General features: G+C 46.5%; 2 protein-coding genes across 3 annotated transcripts in view; one reads left to right on the top strand and one right to left on the bottom strand.

The window, feature by feature from the left end:
- Nucleotides 1-751: 751 nt before the first annotated feature.
- LOC119812633 (histone H3.3A) lies at nt 752-2,417 on the bottom strand. The gene is made up of 4 exons (XM_038327425.2): nt 2,270-2,417; nt 1,790-1,927; nt 1,511-1,664; nt 752-1,424 (listed from the first exon to the last, which is right to left on the bottom strand). Exons 2-4 carry the CDS (start codon nt 1,915-1,917, stop codon nt 1,296-1,298), a joined length of 411 nt encoding a protein of 136 aa, XP_038183353.1. The 5' UTR covers nt 1,918-1,927; nt 2,270-2,417; the 3' UTR covers nt 752-1,295.
- Nucleotides 2,418-10,037: 7,620 nt separating this feature from the next.
- The window catches only part of Unk (unk zinc finger), a 30,625-nt gene continuing 23,875 nt past the window's right edge, over nt 10,038-16,787 (top strand). The window contains exon 1 of one of the 2 annotated variants that reach the window (XM_038326011.1): nt 10,038-10,239. In XM_038326011.1, coding sequence (XP_038181939.1) covers nt 10,136-10,239 — 104 coding nt within the window. In that variant the 5' untranslated portion in view covers nt 10,038-10,135. The remainder of the gene's footprint in view (nt 10,240-16,787) is intronic. The other variant, XM_038326010.1, reaches the window with a different exon arrangement.

Here is a 16,787-nt window from a genome sequence, read left to right as displayed (position 1 = left end):
CCTTTAATCCCAGCACTCGGGAGGCAGAGGCAGGCGGATCTCTGTGAGTTCGAGGCCAGCCTGGTCTACAAGAGCTAGTTCCAGGACAGGCTCTAAAAAAAGCTGCAGAGAAACCCTGTCTCGAAAAACCAAAAAAAATAAAAAAAATAAAAAAATAAAAATCTAGATTATATTGAAAGCTTTATGTATTCAATTTAGGTTTGACACTTTGTTGAATAAACAAGTTTTATTTGTAAATTTAGTCAACATACATAATTGACCTAAAAACTTCAATAGGATACTTTTAAAAACCACTTGAAGGCCATCTCTATAAAAGGGATTTTGCCAGGACAGTAACCAGGTGTAACCTAACCCATCTTTATTGGCAGAGGTCCAATAAGCTGAAGCTGTACTCTTACCCTCATGTTTAAACTCCACGAGGAAAAATTCTGTTCTTTTCCCTTAAAGATTAAAAACAAAACAGAACCCAATCTAGATAGAAGACCAAACAACACAATGAAAAGCTGCACTAACTAGATTAGTAACAGGTGATGCTGGTGTGAATAGCTTGTTATTTTACTCTAGAGCCCTTATAAAATCCCCGTTAGTGTATGTTACCAGCTGGAGGGTTAGTTAACATGTGGTAGAATGAGGACTTATGCAAGGTTTAATACGCATAGCATTTTCTACTTTGTTAAAAACAAATGCAGTCTAGTCAGGAAATACCAACTGGACTAATTACACACACCTTAATGACAAGACTCCCCACCACTTGTGAATGTAAAACATTTAATTTAAAAATGTTGAACACTACAATATATAAAATAGCTATTATAAATGCACATAGTGTATTCTATAGCTGCCAGGTTTACTTTTTTTTAAGGAAAACTGTTACACTGTGGTTAAAACTTGTATCTTCAACCTTTGAAAAAGCCCACATTCTATCACAGTGATGTATGGTTAAACACTTGGATCAAGTCATAACCAGTTTTATTGCAAAAGGACCCTGTACATTTATCAATTCTAGTACCTTAATAGCTACCCAACAAGTCATTAACATACAGAAACATGCATCATGAGAAGCAAGTACTATCACCCATCCCTTCTGCACATCGGCAACTTGTCACTCCTGAGCCACAGCGCCCACAGCACTGAGGTCTGTGAACAGTCACTCTCCCCATTCATCCTGAGTGAAAGATGGAATGACTTAAGTACAAATGCAACATATTATAAACAATTTCTTACAAAAAAAGTCACAAATTAAACCAAAGTATTTTACAGAATTTACTACAAAATGCCATAAAAACCGCCTCGACTTAAGCTCGCTCCCCCCGTATCCGGCGAGCCAACTGGATGTCTTTGGGCATGATGGTGACTCTCTTGGCGTGGATGGCACACAGATTGGTATCTTCAAACAACCCCACCAGGTACGCTTCACTGGCCTCCTGTTGAAGACAAGAGCCACAGGATTAGCTCCCCTACCGCAGAAGCCAGGCCGCCGCCCCCGCGCCACCGAGCCTTTGTCTCTCACCTGCAGGGCACCGATAGCTGCACTCTGAAACCTCAGGTCGGTCTTGAAGTCCTGGGCGATCTCCCTCACCAGCCTCTGGAAAGGCAGCTTCCGGATGAGCAGCTCAGTCGACTTCTGGTAGCGACGGATCTCTCTCAGAGCCACGGTCCCGGGCCTGCAGGCGTGGGGGGGGGGGGGGAGGGCGTCAGGGGCCGCGGCGAGGGGGGAGCGCGCTGGCTCTCGTGGGCCCGAGCCGAGTGGGGCCGGCGGCCAAGGCATTGTTCCCCGCGCCCTGCCTACCTGTAGCGGTGCGGCTTCTTCACCCCGCCGGTAGAGGGCGCGCTTTTCCGGGCCGCCTTGGTGGCCAGCTGCTTGCGGGGCGCCTTCCCCCCGGTCGACTTCCTAGCGGTCTGCTTGGTTCGGGCCATTTTCTTTCACCTGCGAGGGACACCGCGTTCAGACACGGGGCGCCCGGCTGCCCTCCCCGCGGCAGATGGCGGCCGCCGCCTCCTCCCCCTCCCCTAATGACTCAGGCTGCGCCGAGCGGCGGCCTCCCCCGGGAGGGGGAGCGCGGGGAGGAGCCACTTCCCGCTCCGCGGGCGGCCGGGAATACCGCGGCGGGACCTGTGAGTCACCGCCGGGGAGGAAGCGGCCGGGACGGAGGCGGCGGGGACGCAACCTCCCCGTCCGAGCCGATTTCCCCCGGGCCGCCTCACCGACCCCGCCGGCGGCAGCCGACGACAGCGGCCCCGACATCCGCCGGGCGACGCCAACACTCACCCAAAACCGGAGTCTGAGGCCCGTGCTGGGACCGCCGCGCCGCTGTGAGCGCGCAAACGGGAGTCGCGATCGGCGACCGGAACAGAAGATCTACCTCCAACGAACGACCAAACCGCTTTGCGCTCCAAGCCCCCCGACGCCTCCATTTTTATATAGACGCTTCACGCTGCGTCACTGCGTCATAGAACCCTTATTTGCATACACCAACGACTTTTTCGATTGGCGGGAGCATTCGCCGACGCGCTGACATCTCCCGACACAAAGGCCGGACTTCGGGCCCGTTCCCTGATTGGCGGGCGTTTAGGCCACTGATTGGCTGTTAAGGCTGCTTCGTGATTGGATGGGTACAAAGAGGAATAGACGAATCAGAGTTTAGCACTAAGCCGCTCCTCTGATTGGACGAAATGGAGCTATGTTTGGATCCTTCTCTTGGTTCCAAAGCTCCACAATAGAAAGTCAATGCAAATGAATTGCGCTAGTCTCTCAGACTTAAAGATTTAGGCAAGAGCCTAAGACTATTTGCATCAAAAGAGCACTTTAGTGAGATTTTGCAAAAACATATAATAATTCCAATGTCGAATAAAGCGTGTTTCCTGAATTATTTACTTTTTACTATATTTTGATCGTTGTGTACAGAGAAATGAAATCCAGTAAATTATATTACAGTGTATGGTGTTTTGTGTACCATGCATATATATTTTAAGCCAAGAGCAATTGTTTGATTTGGAAGGGTCATAGATACAAATAATCAAAATTCAAAAAATTATTTCAGAGTTGCGCTGTGACACACGCCATTAATCTCATCATTTAGGAGACCCAGATATAAGGGGATCGCTGTGAGTTTGAGGCCAACCTAATTCACATAGAGGGTTCTAAACCAGGCAGGCCTACATAATGAAATATTGTCTTTAAAAATTCTGGCAATTTTTTCCCTCCAGCACTCCATAAACCCAGCTCAGGGTGTTCACCTGTAATATGGAGAGATGGAAACAGGATCTAAAAATTAAAATCACTCACAGCTCCATAATTCAAGGCCAGTTTAGAATATATAGCACACTGTTTCAAAAAAAAAAAAAAAGCCAAAGAAGCTGGCCATGGTGGATCATTCCTTTTAATCCCAGCACTGTGGAGGCAGGCAAATCTATAAGAGTTTAGTGCAGTACTGGACCAGCCAGGGCTACGCGGTGAGAGTTTGTCTCAAAACAACAGAAGTCCTGCTTTTTACATGTTTAATTCAGACCATCACAAAATATTTTATTTCAATGTACTTAGAGCTAAAGCTAAATAAAAAGTTGCCAGGCGTGGTAGCATGCACTTTTTTTTCCTTTTTTTTTAAGTTTTCTTTCGAGACAGGGTTTGTTTGTAGCTTTGGAGCCTGTCCTGGAACTAGCTCTTGTAGACCAGGCTGGGCTCGAACTCACAGAGATCCGCCTGCCTCTGCCTCCTGAGTGCTGGGATTAAAGGCGTGCGCCACCACCGCCCGGCTTATATTTCTTGAATTACTTAATTCAACTGCATGAAATAAATACACACCAGGAGAGGCAAAAGTCCACATGGAAAAGGTAAAGGAACCGGGTGTCTTTGTGTACTCCTTGTACTTGATAATTACTACTTCTGATGAAAATCTGATAGGTTTGTACAAACACTAGTATTTGTGGATTTTTGTTTTTCTTTCACAACAGGGTTTCTCTGCATAGCCCTGGCTGTCCTGGAATTTACTCTGTAGACCAGGCTGGCCTCAAACTCAGAAATCCATCTGTCTTTGCCTTCCAAGTGCTAGGATTAAAGCTGTGTGTCACCACACCTTCCTAGATTTATTTTATGGGTGTGAATGCCTTGCTGGTGCCCACAGAAGTCAGAATAGGGCATTGGATTTATGGATGGTTGTGAGTCACCATGTGGGTGATGGGTATTGAATCCAGGTCCTCTGCAAAAGCAGCAAGTGGTTTTAACACTGAGCCATCTCTCTCAGGTGGAGGTAGGGGAGGGAGGCATGGCTGGTGGGGCATTTGCCTTTAATCCTAGCACTCAGGAGCCAGAGACAGGTGAATCCCTGGGTTCGAAGCCAGCCTGGTCTACAAAGTGAGTTCCAGGACAGCAGAAATACACAGAGAAACCCTATCTTGAAAAAAAAAAGAAAGAAAGAAAGAAGAAAGAAAGAAAGGAAGGAAGAAGAAAAAAAATCCACAAAAATCCCAATCTTCACTTTTGCTTAAAGAACTGTCTTCATGCTGGGTGGTGGTGGTGCATGCCTTTGATCCCAGCACTCGGGAGGCAGAGGCAGGCAGATCTCTGTGAGTTCAAGGCCAACCTGGTCTATAAGAGTTAGTTCTAGGACAGGCTCCAAATGCTACAGAGAAACCCTGTCTCAAAAAACCAAAAGAAAAAAAATGAACTGTCTTCATTATATTGCAATATTCAAATATATAAAACACCAAAGGAAGCTTAAATAACCAGTCAAAGCTCAGAAAACAGAGTCAGGCTGCCTGTAACTCTCCATCCTCCTGCCTTGGCTTCTCGAGCACGGCGACTGCAGGTGTGTGCCACCACATGTAATTGTTGTCTGTTTGATTTGGCTTGGGGACTGAATCTTTGTATGTAGCCCAGGTTGGCCTTATACTCTTGGTTTTGCCTCAGCCTTCCAAAGGCTTGCCTACAGGCGTCTATCACCACAACCAGAAATATCTGAAAATCTTTAATAACAATGACTCTAGAAAGAGGAATCATGCTAAACATAAGATGTTTATTATCCCTGTACACACGGTAGCAAGCACGTCTCTTACAGAGCACTCATTTGTGATGCTTAGGATCTTCACGTGAAGGCACACACCTTTAATACCAGGCAGAGAGAGGCCAGCGCATCTCTTTGGGTTCAAGGCCAGCTTGGCCTACATAGCAAGGTCCTGTCCTAAAAGAAAAGAAAATGCACTTTTTTTTGTCTTTTTTTTTAACTTCCGGAATTAGCAACAGGAACGCTGTCAATTTTTGCATTCATATGCTTCACGGTGGGACATAGCTGAATCTTTGACACGATTGGTTCTGTAGTAGCATCCACAGTGCCACACCTGGCCCAAAGGTCAACTTGTAGCCACGAGTCTTAGTGGAGCGTGATTTGAAAAGATGATGGGGCAGCGGTGGCACACACCTTTAACCCAGCACTCGGGAGGCAGAGGCTGATCTGGCGGATCTCTGTGAGCTTGAGGCCCGCCTTGTCTACAGAGTGAGTTCCAGGACAGCTGGAGATACATAGAGAAACCCTGTGTATCAGGTTCAGGAAAAAAAGAGGAAGAAAGAAGCATCTTGACACAGTCTCTGGTATGAGAATTCCTCCCAAAGTTTTCACATTTAAGATTGTGATTCTGTAATGCTAGGGACCAAGGGCTTGGCCCTTGCTGGGCAAGCATTCAACCACTGAACTACATCCTGATCCCTTGCGTTTTTGAGACTGGGTTTCCTTAATTAGGTGAGATTGGCCTGGAACCCCTTATGTTGCCAAGATAGGCATTACTTTCACCCCTGAGTTCTGGGACTTCAGGTGTGTGAATGAGACCATGTGCCCACTCCATCCCCTTTGAGGCAGGGTCTCATTCTGTAACCCAGGCGACCCTGGAAATCATTATGTAGTCTAGTATATGTTGATTTTGTTGCTATCCTCCTGCCTCAGTCTTCTGAGGGCTGAGCTTGTGTGACACACCACACTTGGCTTTAATTATTATTCACCTAATTTGTTCGTGGTGGTGGGGATAGTGTCTCAGGTAGCCCAGGTTAGCTTTAATTTCTTTCTTTTGTTTTGGTTTTTCAAGACAAGGTTTCTCTGCAGCTTTGGAGCCTGTTCTGAAACTAGTTCTTGTAAACCAGGTTGGCCTTGAACTCACAGAGTTCCACCTGCCTCTGCCTCCCAAGTGCTGGGATTAAAAGCATGCACCAGCTGCCAGGCAAGAGATGGTCTTACTAAGTAATACAGGATAGACTTCAAATTGTGGCAATCCTCCTGCCTCCTCCACTTCCCTCCTCTTCTTCTCCTTTTTCTTCTCCTTCTTCTTCTTGTTTTGAGACAGGGTTTCTCTGTGTAACAGTTCTGGCTGTCCTGGAATTTACTTTATAGACCAGGAAATCCTCAAACTCAGAGATCCACCTGCCTCTGCCTCCCAAGTGTTGCGATTAAAAGCATGTGCCACCACCGCCTGGCTCTGCCTCTGCCTCCCAAGTGCTGAGATTAAAGGCGTCTGCCACCAACGCCCGGCTCTGCCTCTGCTTCCTGAGAGCCAGGATTACATGCATGTGCCACCACCCTCGGTTATTCTTCTCTGGGTTTTGGTAATTGTTAAAGAAAATCCGAAACCTGCCCCAGGAAAAGACAAGATGTAGATGTAATCCATCCACCTAAGAACAACGAGCGTAGAGCGCCCCCCTTAGGGGATAACTAATACGGGCTTTTCTTTTTCCAGACTTGCCAAGTGGGAGGAAAAGTAGCACCGGAAATGGGGAGGGATTGAAAGGACAACACAATCAACACAAGATACATGAGCCGGGGATCAGGCATAGACTGAACTCGCCTGCCCTGGTGAGGTAAACCCCGGGTGTGATTCCCATGCACTGCAGTCAGAGACACAGTAAATATAATACTTTATCTGGGCTTCCGCCCTCTCTCACTATCTTTTCCTTCACTAACTTGCTGAGTGACTTTCTGCAAGTTACTTAACTTTTCTGGGTTTCAATTCCCTCTTCAGTAAATTAAGCAATCCAGAGGACATCATCTCCTAATTATAGTAATGCTTATTCAGGAACTTGTTATTTTTTTTTTATTTTTTTAAAATATTTATTTATTTATTATGTATACAATATTCTGTCTGTGTGTCTGCCTGCAGGCCAGAAGAGGGCATCAGATCTCATTTCAGATGGTTGTGAGCCACCATGTGGTTGCTGGGAATTGAACTCAGGACCTTTAGAAGAGCAGGCAATGCTCTTAACAGCTGAGCCATCTCTCCAGCCCTCAGGAACTTGTTATTATACTCTTATTATTAAAAATGAAGCCGGGTCGTGGTGGCGCATGCCTTTAATCCCAGCACTCCAGAGGCAGAGGCAGGTGAATCTCTGTGAGTTCAAGGCCAGCCTGGTGTACAGAGTTCCAGGACAGCGCCAAAGCTACAGAGAAACGCTGTTTTGAAAAACAAAAACAAAATAAAATAATAATAATAATAATAATAATAATAATAATAATAATAGATCTATGAGCCGTAGTTTCTATAGAGACTTCACACTTGGGGACTTCAAGGAACAATCAACAAGCCAGTTCTTTGGTTTTAACCATAAGAACAAAGCCATTCGTCATCATTTGTATTTGTCCTTTCAGAATAGCTCATCTTCAAACAGCTCTAGTGGCAAAACAATTAATTGACTTAGCCTGTTAGTAAATACCAGATTGTCAGCTCTGTAAGCTGACAAATTGGCTTCCCTTGTGAAGTTACACAGACCTAAATGAAAAAAAAAGCATGTGTCATCCTCGGACACTAACAGTCTCCATTTCCTCCACCTTCTCTACCCTGCAGGGCATTTGAAAGGAACTTTCACTCCCCTCCCCGCTTCTTCTTTTCATTTTCTTTCTTTCTTTTTTTAAAAAATTTTTAAAAAAAAAGATTTATTTTATGTATACGAATGCTCTATCTGATGTGTGCCTACATACCAGAAGAGGGCATCAGATTTCACTACAGATGTTTGTGAGCTACCATGTGGTTGCTGGAAATTGAACTCAGGACCTCTTGGAAGAACAGCCTGTGTTCTTAAACTCTGAGCAATCTCTCCAGCCTCGAACTCACAGAGATCCGCCTGCCTCTGCCTCCTGAGTGCTGGGATTAAAGGCATGTGCCACCACCACTGTCCTGCCTCCTTTTCTATTTATAGTTTTTTTTGAGACAGGGTTTCTCTGCGTTGCCCTGGCTGTCCTGCGAGCCAGGCTGACCGTGAATTCCAGAGATTCACCTGCCTCTGCTGGGATTAAAGGCCCAAGGGATTAAAGGCCCAAGTTACCAGGACCCCAGCTCCCCATTTCTTTTCAGAGAAGCTCTCACTATGGAGAGTGGAACTGGACTGGAACTTGCTGTACCAAGCTGGCCTCAGACCCATAGAGAGCCATATCCTCTGTGTCCCAGGGTAGGACGAAAGGTGTACGTCAACAAGCACACCCTGCTTCTCTCAAAAGAGTTTTAAATTTTACTTAAGTATTTGTTCCCTGATGCAAGTATGGAACCTGTTTTCTTCTCCCACCACGTAAGGGATCAAACTATCGCCACATGGCAGCTCACAACACTCTGTAACACCAATCCCAGGGGATCTGACACCCTCACACCAACATAAAGAAATTAAATAAATTAAAGCAAAACAACAGCAACAACAACAATAACAACAAACGTTTATCACAAACAAAAGAAAATGATTTTGAAGCATATTGAACAGAGAACAAGGTCAGCGGAGAGCATTACACCCCCGGCGATGGGCATTTTGTTGGTTGGTTGTGTGTGATGCGTGTGTGAGAGGAGCCAGTGTGGACCCACGGGAAAGCCAGAAGGCAGCTTCGTGGGGTGGGTTCTCCCTTCCACCTTAACAAACCGTGCCAGGGATCGAACTCAGGTTTCCAGCCTCACAAAGAAAGCACTTTTACCACCACCCCCCATCTCCCCATTCCCATTGTTTTGTTATTTTTGGTGTGGTTGTTAGACAGTGAGAAGCTCTGGCTGACCTGCAACTAGCTTATGTAGACCAGGCTGACTTTGAACGCACAGAGATCCACTTTCCTTTGCCTCCCGAGTGCCGGGACCAAGGCATGTGTCTGTCACTTTGCTCTTGTTTTCTGAGACTGGGTCTCAGTATGTAGCCCAGACTGGCCTGGGACTTGTCATTTTCCTCCTTCAGGCATAAGTCACTATATCCAGCCCGTGGAGGTCATGTCATAAAACCAAATGCCTAAATGTGAGGCTATGGCCCTGTATTTTCCCAAACAGAAAATGTGTTCCAGAAAAGGGAACCCGAGTGCAATATAACTCATTCCTTACTCATGCCCTGGCCCTTCGTATGGGTCTAGATGCTTCTCCGCAATTTACCAGTATATCTATGAAAACCACTAGATAAAGATTGACTTCTCCCTTGGACCTTAATATACTGGAAACAAGGTGTCTGGGCCAGCCAGAGTTCAGAGGGAGCCCAGGTTTCAGGGCTGTAAATGTTAATGAGGCACGGGAACAAGGAACAATATGGTGTAGTGTAACACTTCTTTAACAAAGCTTCCTCAAACTGTCTGCCAGCCGGCTTACTTTCTCTGGTGATGTACAGGTTACTACTATCTCAGGAAGAAGTTGGCTCACAAGCTTTGCTTGGAGGCAATGCTCTAGGCTGACTTTAGCAACCATGCGCAAACTGTACTGGTAAGGAGGCAGGTAATTACTACACTGTTGGCAGCGTAATTACACTTGAAACATTCTCGATTGGAATCGTTTAGGGCCTCCCTAACTGGCTTCTTGTACTCCGATGGTTCCAGTTTCAAGGAAGAGCTCTCTTCCCACCACTCTGTAAAAACGCTGGTATTAGTTAAGAGTGGCGGGACTACAATTACCACAAGCCATCGCGGGTCCTTAGCATCCGGGACACGGTCCGCAAAGATCCCTGGGTATTGTGGTCTTGCGCTTCGGCAGCGACCCTGTGCCAACGGTAAAATTTCAGCCGAAAGGAGGACCACAACTCCCAGCAACCTTTGCTGCCGTGCGGGGGGTCTTCACGTTCTCGTGGCGCGGCGCAGGCGCTGTGGGTCTTCGGCGCGGACCGCGCAGACTGAATAATAAAAGGGGAGCGGCGAAGAGGCAGGAAGACAGGACCATGTCGAAGGGCCCGGGGCCCGGCGGCTCGGCAGCTTCCTCGGCGCCCCCGGCCGCTACCGCTCAGGTGCTGCAGGCACAGCCCGAGAAACCGCAGCACTACACGTACGTAGAGCCCCCCCCGCCGCGCGCGCACGCCTGACGTCAGCGGCCAGCGTGAGTCACGCGCGCAGGGAGAGCGCGAGGCTGTCTCTCCCTCCCCCCCCCCTTCCTTCTCCAGCTTGGCCCAGACCGGTTCCAACCTGCTAGGGCCGGTCCCAGCTTCCTCAACTGTCACCAACCTCTGGTCGGGCCGTGGGGCGGGAAACTCGGTCCCAGCCTCCGAGTTGGGAAGGCAGGAGCTCGGTCCCGAGTACACACTTCCCAGGGTAGGCCTTGGAGGCCCGAGTGTTCTCAGACCGTAAAACCACAGGACCAGGCTCTTGGGGAGCGAGAAGTCCACGACATGACAAGTTGAGTTCTGTAGCAGCCGGCCCTAGACCTGTCTAGAAACGACGACTCGCGTGCAGTCGTCTGTGCGCCCGAGGAGCTCCTTTGTAGCTCAGAGGCCTGTTGGTTGTTCACGAGGATCACCCACGCTTGAGTTCCCTTAAGCAGTCAGACGTGCAGACACGGACTCACTCACTCGGCAGTACTGTCCGGCCCGTGAGGGAGCCACCCCCAGGGTGCTGTATGATTGCAGGCCCCTTGAGAATCTGGCAGGAGAGGGAGCCTCAGAAAAGCCCTGCCAAGCTGCCTGTGTGCCAGCCTAGGTCCCTGCCGTCATTGCTGTCACGGCACAGTAGGCCTAGGTGCTGTGGGACAAAGGCCAGTGCTGGGGTTCCCCTTGTAAAGCGTTGGTTTCCGTTCCCTGCTGGGTCAGGAGTGCCTCTAGTCCCCTTCAGGTGCCTGGGCGGTGTAGGTATTTTCAGGATCCCAACCCACGGAGAGTTCAGAGTCTGAGAGGTTGAGCAGCACTCAAGTTGAGTAAGCCAGGAAGCAACTGTTGGGATACAGAGAACTGAAGGCAGGCAGGAGGGGGCTTGGCTTGACAATGCCTTTTGGGAGATGGACCTGGGAACATCGGTTATAGGAAATGTATTGGTCTTCGAGGGACTCCATGATATTGGCTGACAGCTAAGCGACTGCAGTGTGACTCGGTTAGTCCTTTCTTACTGGAGTTCTCTGCAACCTTACCATCACTTTTGGTTAAGAAGTCACTGACTTACCTGGCCACACAGCAGTGTGGTCTCGATTTGCAAATTCGTAAACTTAATCGGGACTTATTTTGTATTACGTTTATTTATTTATATGTAAATGTGTGTGGGAACACGCGTGCATGCGCAAGTGTGGAAATCTAACAGTCCGAGGGCATTGGTTCTCTCCTTTCACCATGTGGTTATGGGGGTCCAACTCCGATGGCCAAGCCTGGCAGCTAGTGCCTTCCCAACACTGCACCATCCCACACGTGGGGGAAGGGAGAAGGGCTCTACCATTGAGCTGTAGTTCACACACCCACTTATTATTTTACTTTAGTTATTACTTTCCGAGCTAGGCTCTCACTCGATTGGACTGGCCTTGAACTTCTATAACCTAGACAGGCCTTTAACTCTGTGTCCTCCTGCCTTAGACTCCTGAGTTAACCGGGATTACAACTCTGCCACAGGGCCTCGTTATGGAACTTTTTAATCATCTTTGATTGCTTGGATCATGGTTTTCAGTACAATTACCAAACAAACTTGAATAAATCTTAGTTTTTTTGGATGTGTGTGTGTGTGTGTGTGATGCATTGTGCACTTGGAGATCAGGTCAGATGTCCTGTGAGATAGGTTCTTTATGGGCAGGAGAGATGGCTCGGTCATTAAGAGAGCACCGACTGTTCCTCTTGCGTCCCTGGTTCAGTTCCTAACACCCACATGGTGGCTCATAGCTGTAACTATAATCTCATGGGGATCCCATGCCTTCTTCTGGTGTGCAGACATACAATAGACAAGATACCTGTGTGCATAAAATAAATCTTGAAAAAGATTCCTTTACTGAACCTGAAGCTTGGTCAGGTTGGCTGCCCAGTGAGCTCCTGGGGCCCACTTCCTCCGACCTCCCAACACTGGGTTATGAGCATGTGTGGCCCATGCCTGCCTTTTTACATGGTGATGAAGATTCGAACTCAGGTCCTTATTCTTGTGTAGCAGACACTCAACCCACAGAGCCATCTCCAAGGCCATCTTATTTATTTATTTATTTATTTATTTATTTAAGGATAAGGTCTTGCTGTGTAGCTTTGGCAAGCCTGGAACTCACTGTGTTGCTTATATTGACCCCCCCCCTCCCCAATTTGGGATTTTTTTCCTCTACCTCATTCTCCAGCATTCTGGGATTACAGGACTCTGCTACCACAAGTAGCTGCTGTCTGTTCTACTGTGTTATGTTGTCATTGAGATACTGTGAAGTTACATTAGAATGGGTTCTGACAGATGAAAGGAGCGAACACAGTGTAATTGTCAGTGTCTGAATTACTTGTTTGCTTTCTCTGTGTAGCCCTCGCTGTCCTGGAACTCACTCTATAGACCAGGCTGGTTTTGAATTCACAGACATCTGCCTCTGCCTCCCCAGTGCTGGGTTAAAGTTGTGTGCCATTATGCCCGATTTAGCATCTGAGGGTTTTTTTTTTTGTTGTTGTTGTTTTGTTTTTGTTTTTTGTTTTGTTTTGTTTTGAGACAGGGTTTCTCTGTATAGCCCTGGCTGTCCTGGAATTCCCTCGGTAGTCGAGGCTGGTCTCGAACTCACAAAGATTCACCTGCTTCTGCCTCCTGAGTTACTGGGATTAAAGGGGTGCACCACTACCTCCCGGCATATCTTGAGTTTTTAAGCAATTGTGTTTTTATGTGTCTAATTTTGTCTACGTGTGTGCGCAGCAGGGGCATATCTGGTGCCCTTAAAGGCCAGAAGTGGGGGCTGGAGAGATGGCTCAGAGGTTAAGAGCCTTGCCTGCTCTTCCAAAGGTCCTGAGTTCAATTTCCAGCAACCACATGGTGGCTCACAACCATCTGTAATGGGGTCTGGTGCCCTCTTCTGGCCTGCAGGCATACACACAAACAGAATATTGTATACATAATTAATAAATAAATAAATAAATATTTTAAAAAAAGAAAAAAGGCCAGAAGGGGCATCAGGTCCCCTGGAACTGGAATTACAGATGGTTGTGAGATGCCATGTGGGTGCTGGGAATTAAACCAAGGTTATCTGCAAGAACAACAGTGCTTTTAGCTGCTAAGCAGAATTTTTGTTCTGTTTGATTATTGTTTGACATGTTTTTCTATTCTTTGAAGCTTGTTGTGTAGTCTTGGAACTTGGCTCCTAAGTCATTTTATTTATTTATTAGAACATTTACTTACTGTGTGTGTATGTGTGTTATGAGGACGATGTGTGGGAATTAGTCTTTCTTTTCTCCAGATGAGTCCCAGGAATCAGATTTGGTGGCAAGTGCCTTTACCTCTGAACCATCTCACCAGCTTGAGACAGCTTTTAAATCTACAGGAATTAATGAAGTACCCAAGATTAACTGAGAGATGGAGGTTACTGGTCTTCCTATCTTTGTGTAGATATCTTTTAATCTACAAAAACAAAACAAAACAAGAACAAAAAAAAAAACTAAAAACAAAAACAACCAGAGAAATCAACTGTCTGTTGAGGTAGATTCTGGCATTCAGAAACATGACTTGGAAAACTTGATCGGAAAACTTGATCACCCAGATCCGTGTTTGGTGACCGTGAAGACACAGGTGCTACAAGTGTACCTGGTGTCCCCAATATGTCTGTATTACTGAGGTGAACTCAGTCGGCGAACTCAGTTGTTGTCCTTGGGGATTAGGGGAACTGGGAGTTTTTTTTTTTAAAGAGTTTTCAGCTGGGCCTTGGAGGTGCACACCTTTAATCCCAGCAAAATGAGTTTTCATACATAGCACAGCCAGACCTGGCACTCACTCTCTGAGCTATCCTTGCTCCATCTACCTTCCAGGTGTGGCACTACAGGCATGTGCCACCATGGCCAGCTGTTGTTTGTTGGCTTTTGTGTTTTTGGTTGTTGTTTGGTTTTTCAAGACATATTTCTCTGTGTAGCTTTGGAGCCTGTCCTGGCACTAGCTCTGTAGACAAGGCTGGCCTTGAACTCACAGAGATCCACCTGCCTCTGTGCTGGGTTTAAAGGCGTGTGCACCACTGCCCAACTGTTTGTTTGTAAATGTACTTATGTTTAGTTTATGTGCATTGGTGATTTTGTCTGCATGTAGATCTGTGTGAGCGTGTCAGAAGCCCTGGAGCTGGAGTTACAGACAGTTGTGAGCTACCATGTGGTTTTCTGGGAACTGAACCTGGGTCCTCTGGAAGAGCAGCCAGTGCTCTTAACTGTTGGGCCATCTCTCCGGCCCCAACATGTTTTGTCTTTTAAAACTGTGTGACATACTCCTTTGGGACAGTCTCTCTATGAAGCATAGCCTCAAACTCAGCATCTTCCTCCGTCTCTCTCCCTTTCAGGTGCTGACTGCCATTACTCGTTTTTTTGTTTTTTGGTTTTTTTTGTTTTTTGGTTTGTTTGTTTGTTTTTGCTGTTGTTGTCATTTTGGTTTGTTTGAGGCAGGGTTTTATGTGGAAGCGAACCCTGAACTACCGACCCGCTTGCCTCCACCTCCCAGGTGCTTGGATTACAGACGTGTGACCAGGAAGGCTTGAACGCTCCTGAAGCCAAAAGGTTTATATAAACAGTAGTTTGAAAGATAGTTATTTTCATATTTCCGCTAATCTTTTGTTTTGGTTTTTTGAGACAGAGTTTCTCTGTGTAACAGCCCTGGCTGTCCTGGACTTCCCTCTGTAAACCAGGCTGGATCACAGAGATCCACTGCTAAGGGCTAAGTTTAAGGTAGTTTTGTTTGTAATAAGTCTACTTTGTGCATTTTTAGAAGAGTTAAAAAAAAAAAAAACAGATTTAAGAATAGGAAGTTTTGGGCTAGAGAAATAACTCAGTGATTAAGAGCACAGACTGCTCTTCCAAAGGTCCTGAGTTCAATTTCCAGCACCCACATGGTGGCTCACGGTCATGTATAATGGGATTTGATGCCTTCTAGCCTCAGGCATACATGCAGACAGCACTCATACTAAAAAATACATAAATAAATAGAATTAAAAGAATAGGGAGTGTTATGTTAGTTACATCCCACACTGTGTCCAGAAGTATAGATTTAGAGATTCATATAACAAGTACATTAAAAATTAGCTGATAAACCAGGGGGTGGTGGCGCATGTCTTTATTCCCAGCACAGAGGCAGGCGGATCTCTACAAGAGCTAGTTCCAGGACAGGCTCCGAAACTACAGAGAAACCCTGTCTTGAAAACCCTTTAAAGAAAGAAAAAAGAAAGAGAAAGAAAGAAGAAAAATTAGCTGATGCTGGGCAGGTGGTGCACACCTTTAATTCCGGAACTCAGGAGGCAGATCTCTGTGATGTCAGCCTGGTCTACAGAGCGAGTTTGGGACAGCCAGAGCTACACAGAGAAACCCTGTCTCAAGAAAGAAAAAGAAAGCCGGGCGGTGGTGGCGCACGCCTTTAATCCCAGCACTCGGGAGGCAGAGGCAGGCGGATCTCTGTGAGTTCGGGGCCAGCCTGGTCTACAAGAGCTAGTTCCAGGACAGGCTCCAAAGCCACAGAGAAACCCTGTCTCGAAAAACCAAAAAAAAAAAAAAAAAGAAAGAAAGCGCGAGAGAAATAGGCAGCTAGGGTAGGTGTAGTGGTGGTGTTTGCCTTTAATCCCAGCACTCAGGCATGCAGATCTCCTGAGTTCAGGACAGGCAGTACTACATGGAGTACCCTGTCTCAAAAAACAAAAACAAACAGCAGTTAGTTGAGGGGCCGGTGAGATGGCTCAGCGAGTACATCTGAGCCTGATAACCTTTGTTAATCCTCACAACTCAGAAACCCGCATGAAGGTGGGAGGAGAAAAATCAACTCTGCCAGGTTATTCTCTGATCTCTAACACATGCATTATAAAAATTTAAGCAGTTTGCTTGAAAGGACAATAGGAAGGTGTCTGTTTGTTTTGTTTTGTTTTTGAGATAGGGTCTTACTGTGTAGCTCTGGCTGTTCTGGAACTCACTTTGTGGACCAGACTGGCCTCAAACTTGCAGAAATCTGCCTGTCTCTGCCTCCCAAGTGCTAGGATTAGGTGTGTGCCACTCTGAGGTTAAGGTTTAAAATAGTGGTTTCTTTTGTTATTTTTGCCCCTATAAGAGGAATTACACTTCAAAGTGTATCTTTTTTGGAGTCCTTCAACTTTGCTCGATTCTCAAACTTGTTAATGCTTCTTTTCTTTTTTTTTTAATTTATTATGTATAGTGTTCTGCCTGCATGTATGCCTGTACGCCAGAAGAGGACACCAGATCTCATTCTAGGTAGTTGTGAGCCACCATGTGGTTGTGGGAATCGAACTCAGGATCTCTGGGAGAGCAGCCAGTGCTCTTAATCCCCAGCCATCTCTCCAGCCTTTGTTAATGCTCTTGATACAGGAAAATGAAGCTCTAGTTATTGAAAAAGTTGTGGGGTGATTCTATCTGTCTGTCTCTCTGTCCATCTAATCTTCCATCCATCCTTCCATCCTTCCATCATTTTTGAAACAGGGTCGCACTG

This window comes from Arvicola amphibius, chromosome 4 (assembly GCF_903992535.2).
Source record: "Arvicola amphibius chromosome 4, mArvAmp1.2, whole genome shotgun sequence".
In the NCBI taxonomy this organism is placed as follows: domain Eukaryota; kingdom Metazoa; phylum Chordata; class Mammalia; order Rodentia; family Cricetidae; genus Arvicola; species Arvicola amphibius.
Note: the sequence above shows the minus strand (reverse complement) of the source record. Positions and strands in the feature narration are given on the sequence as shown.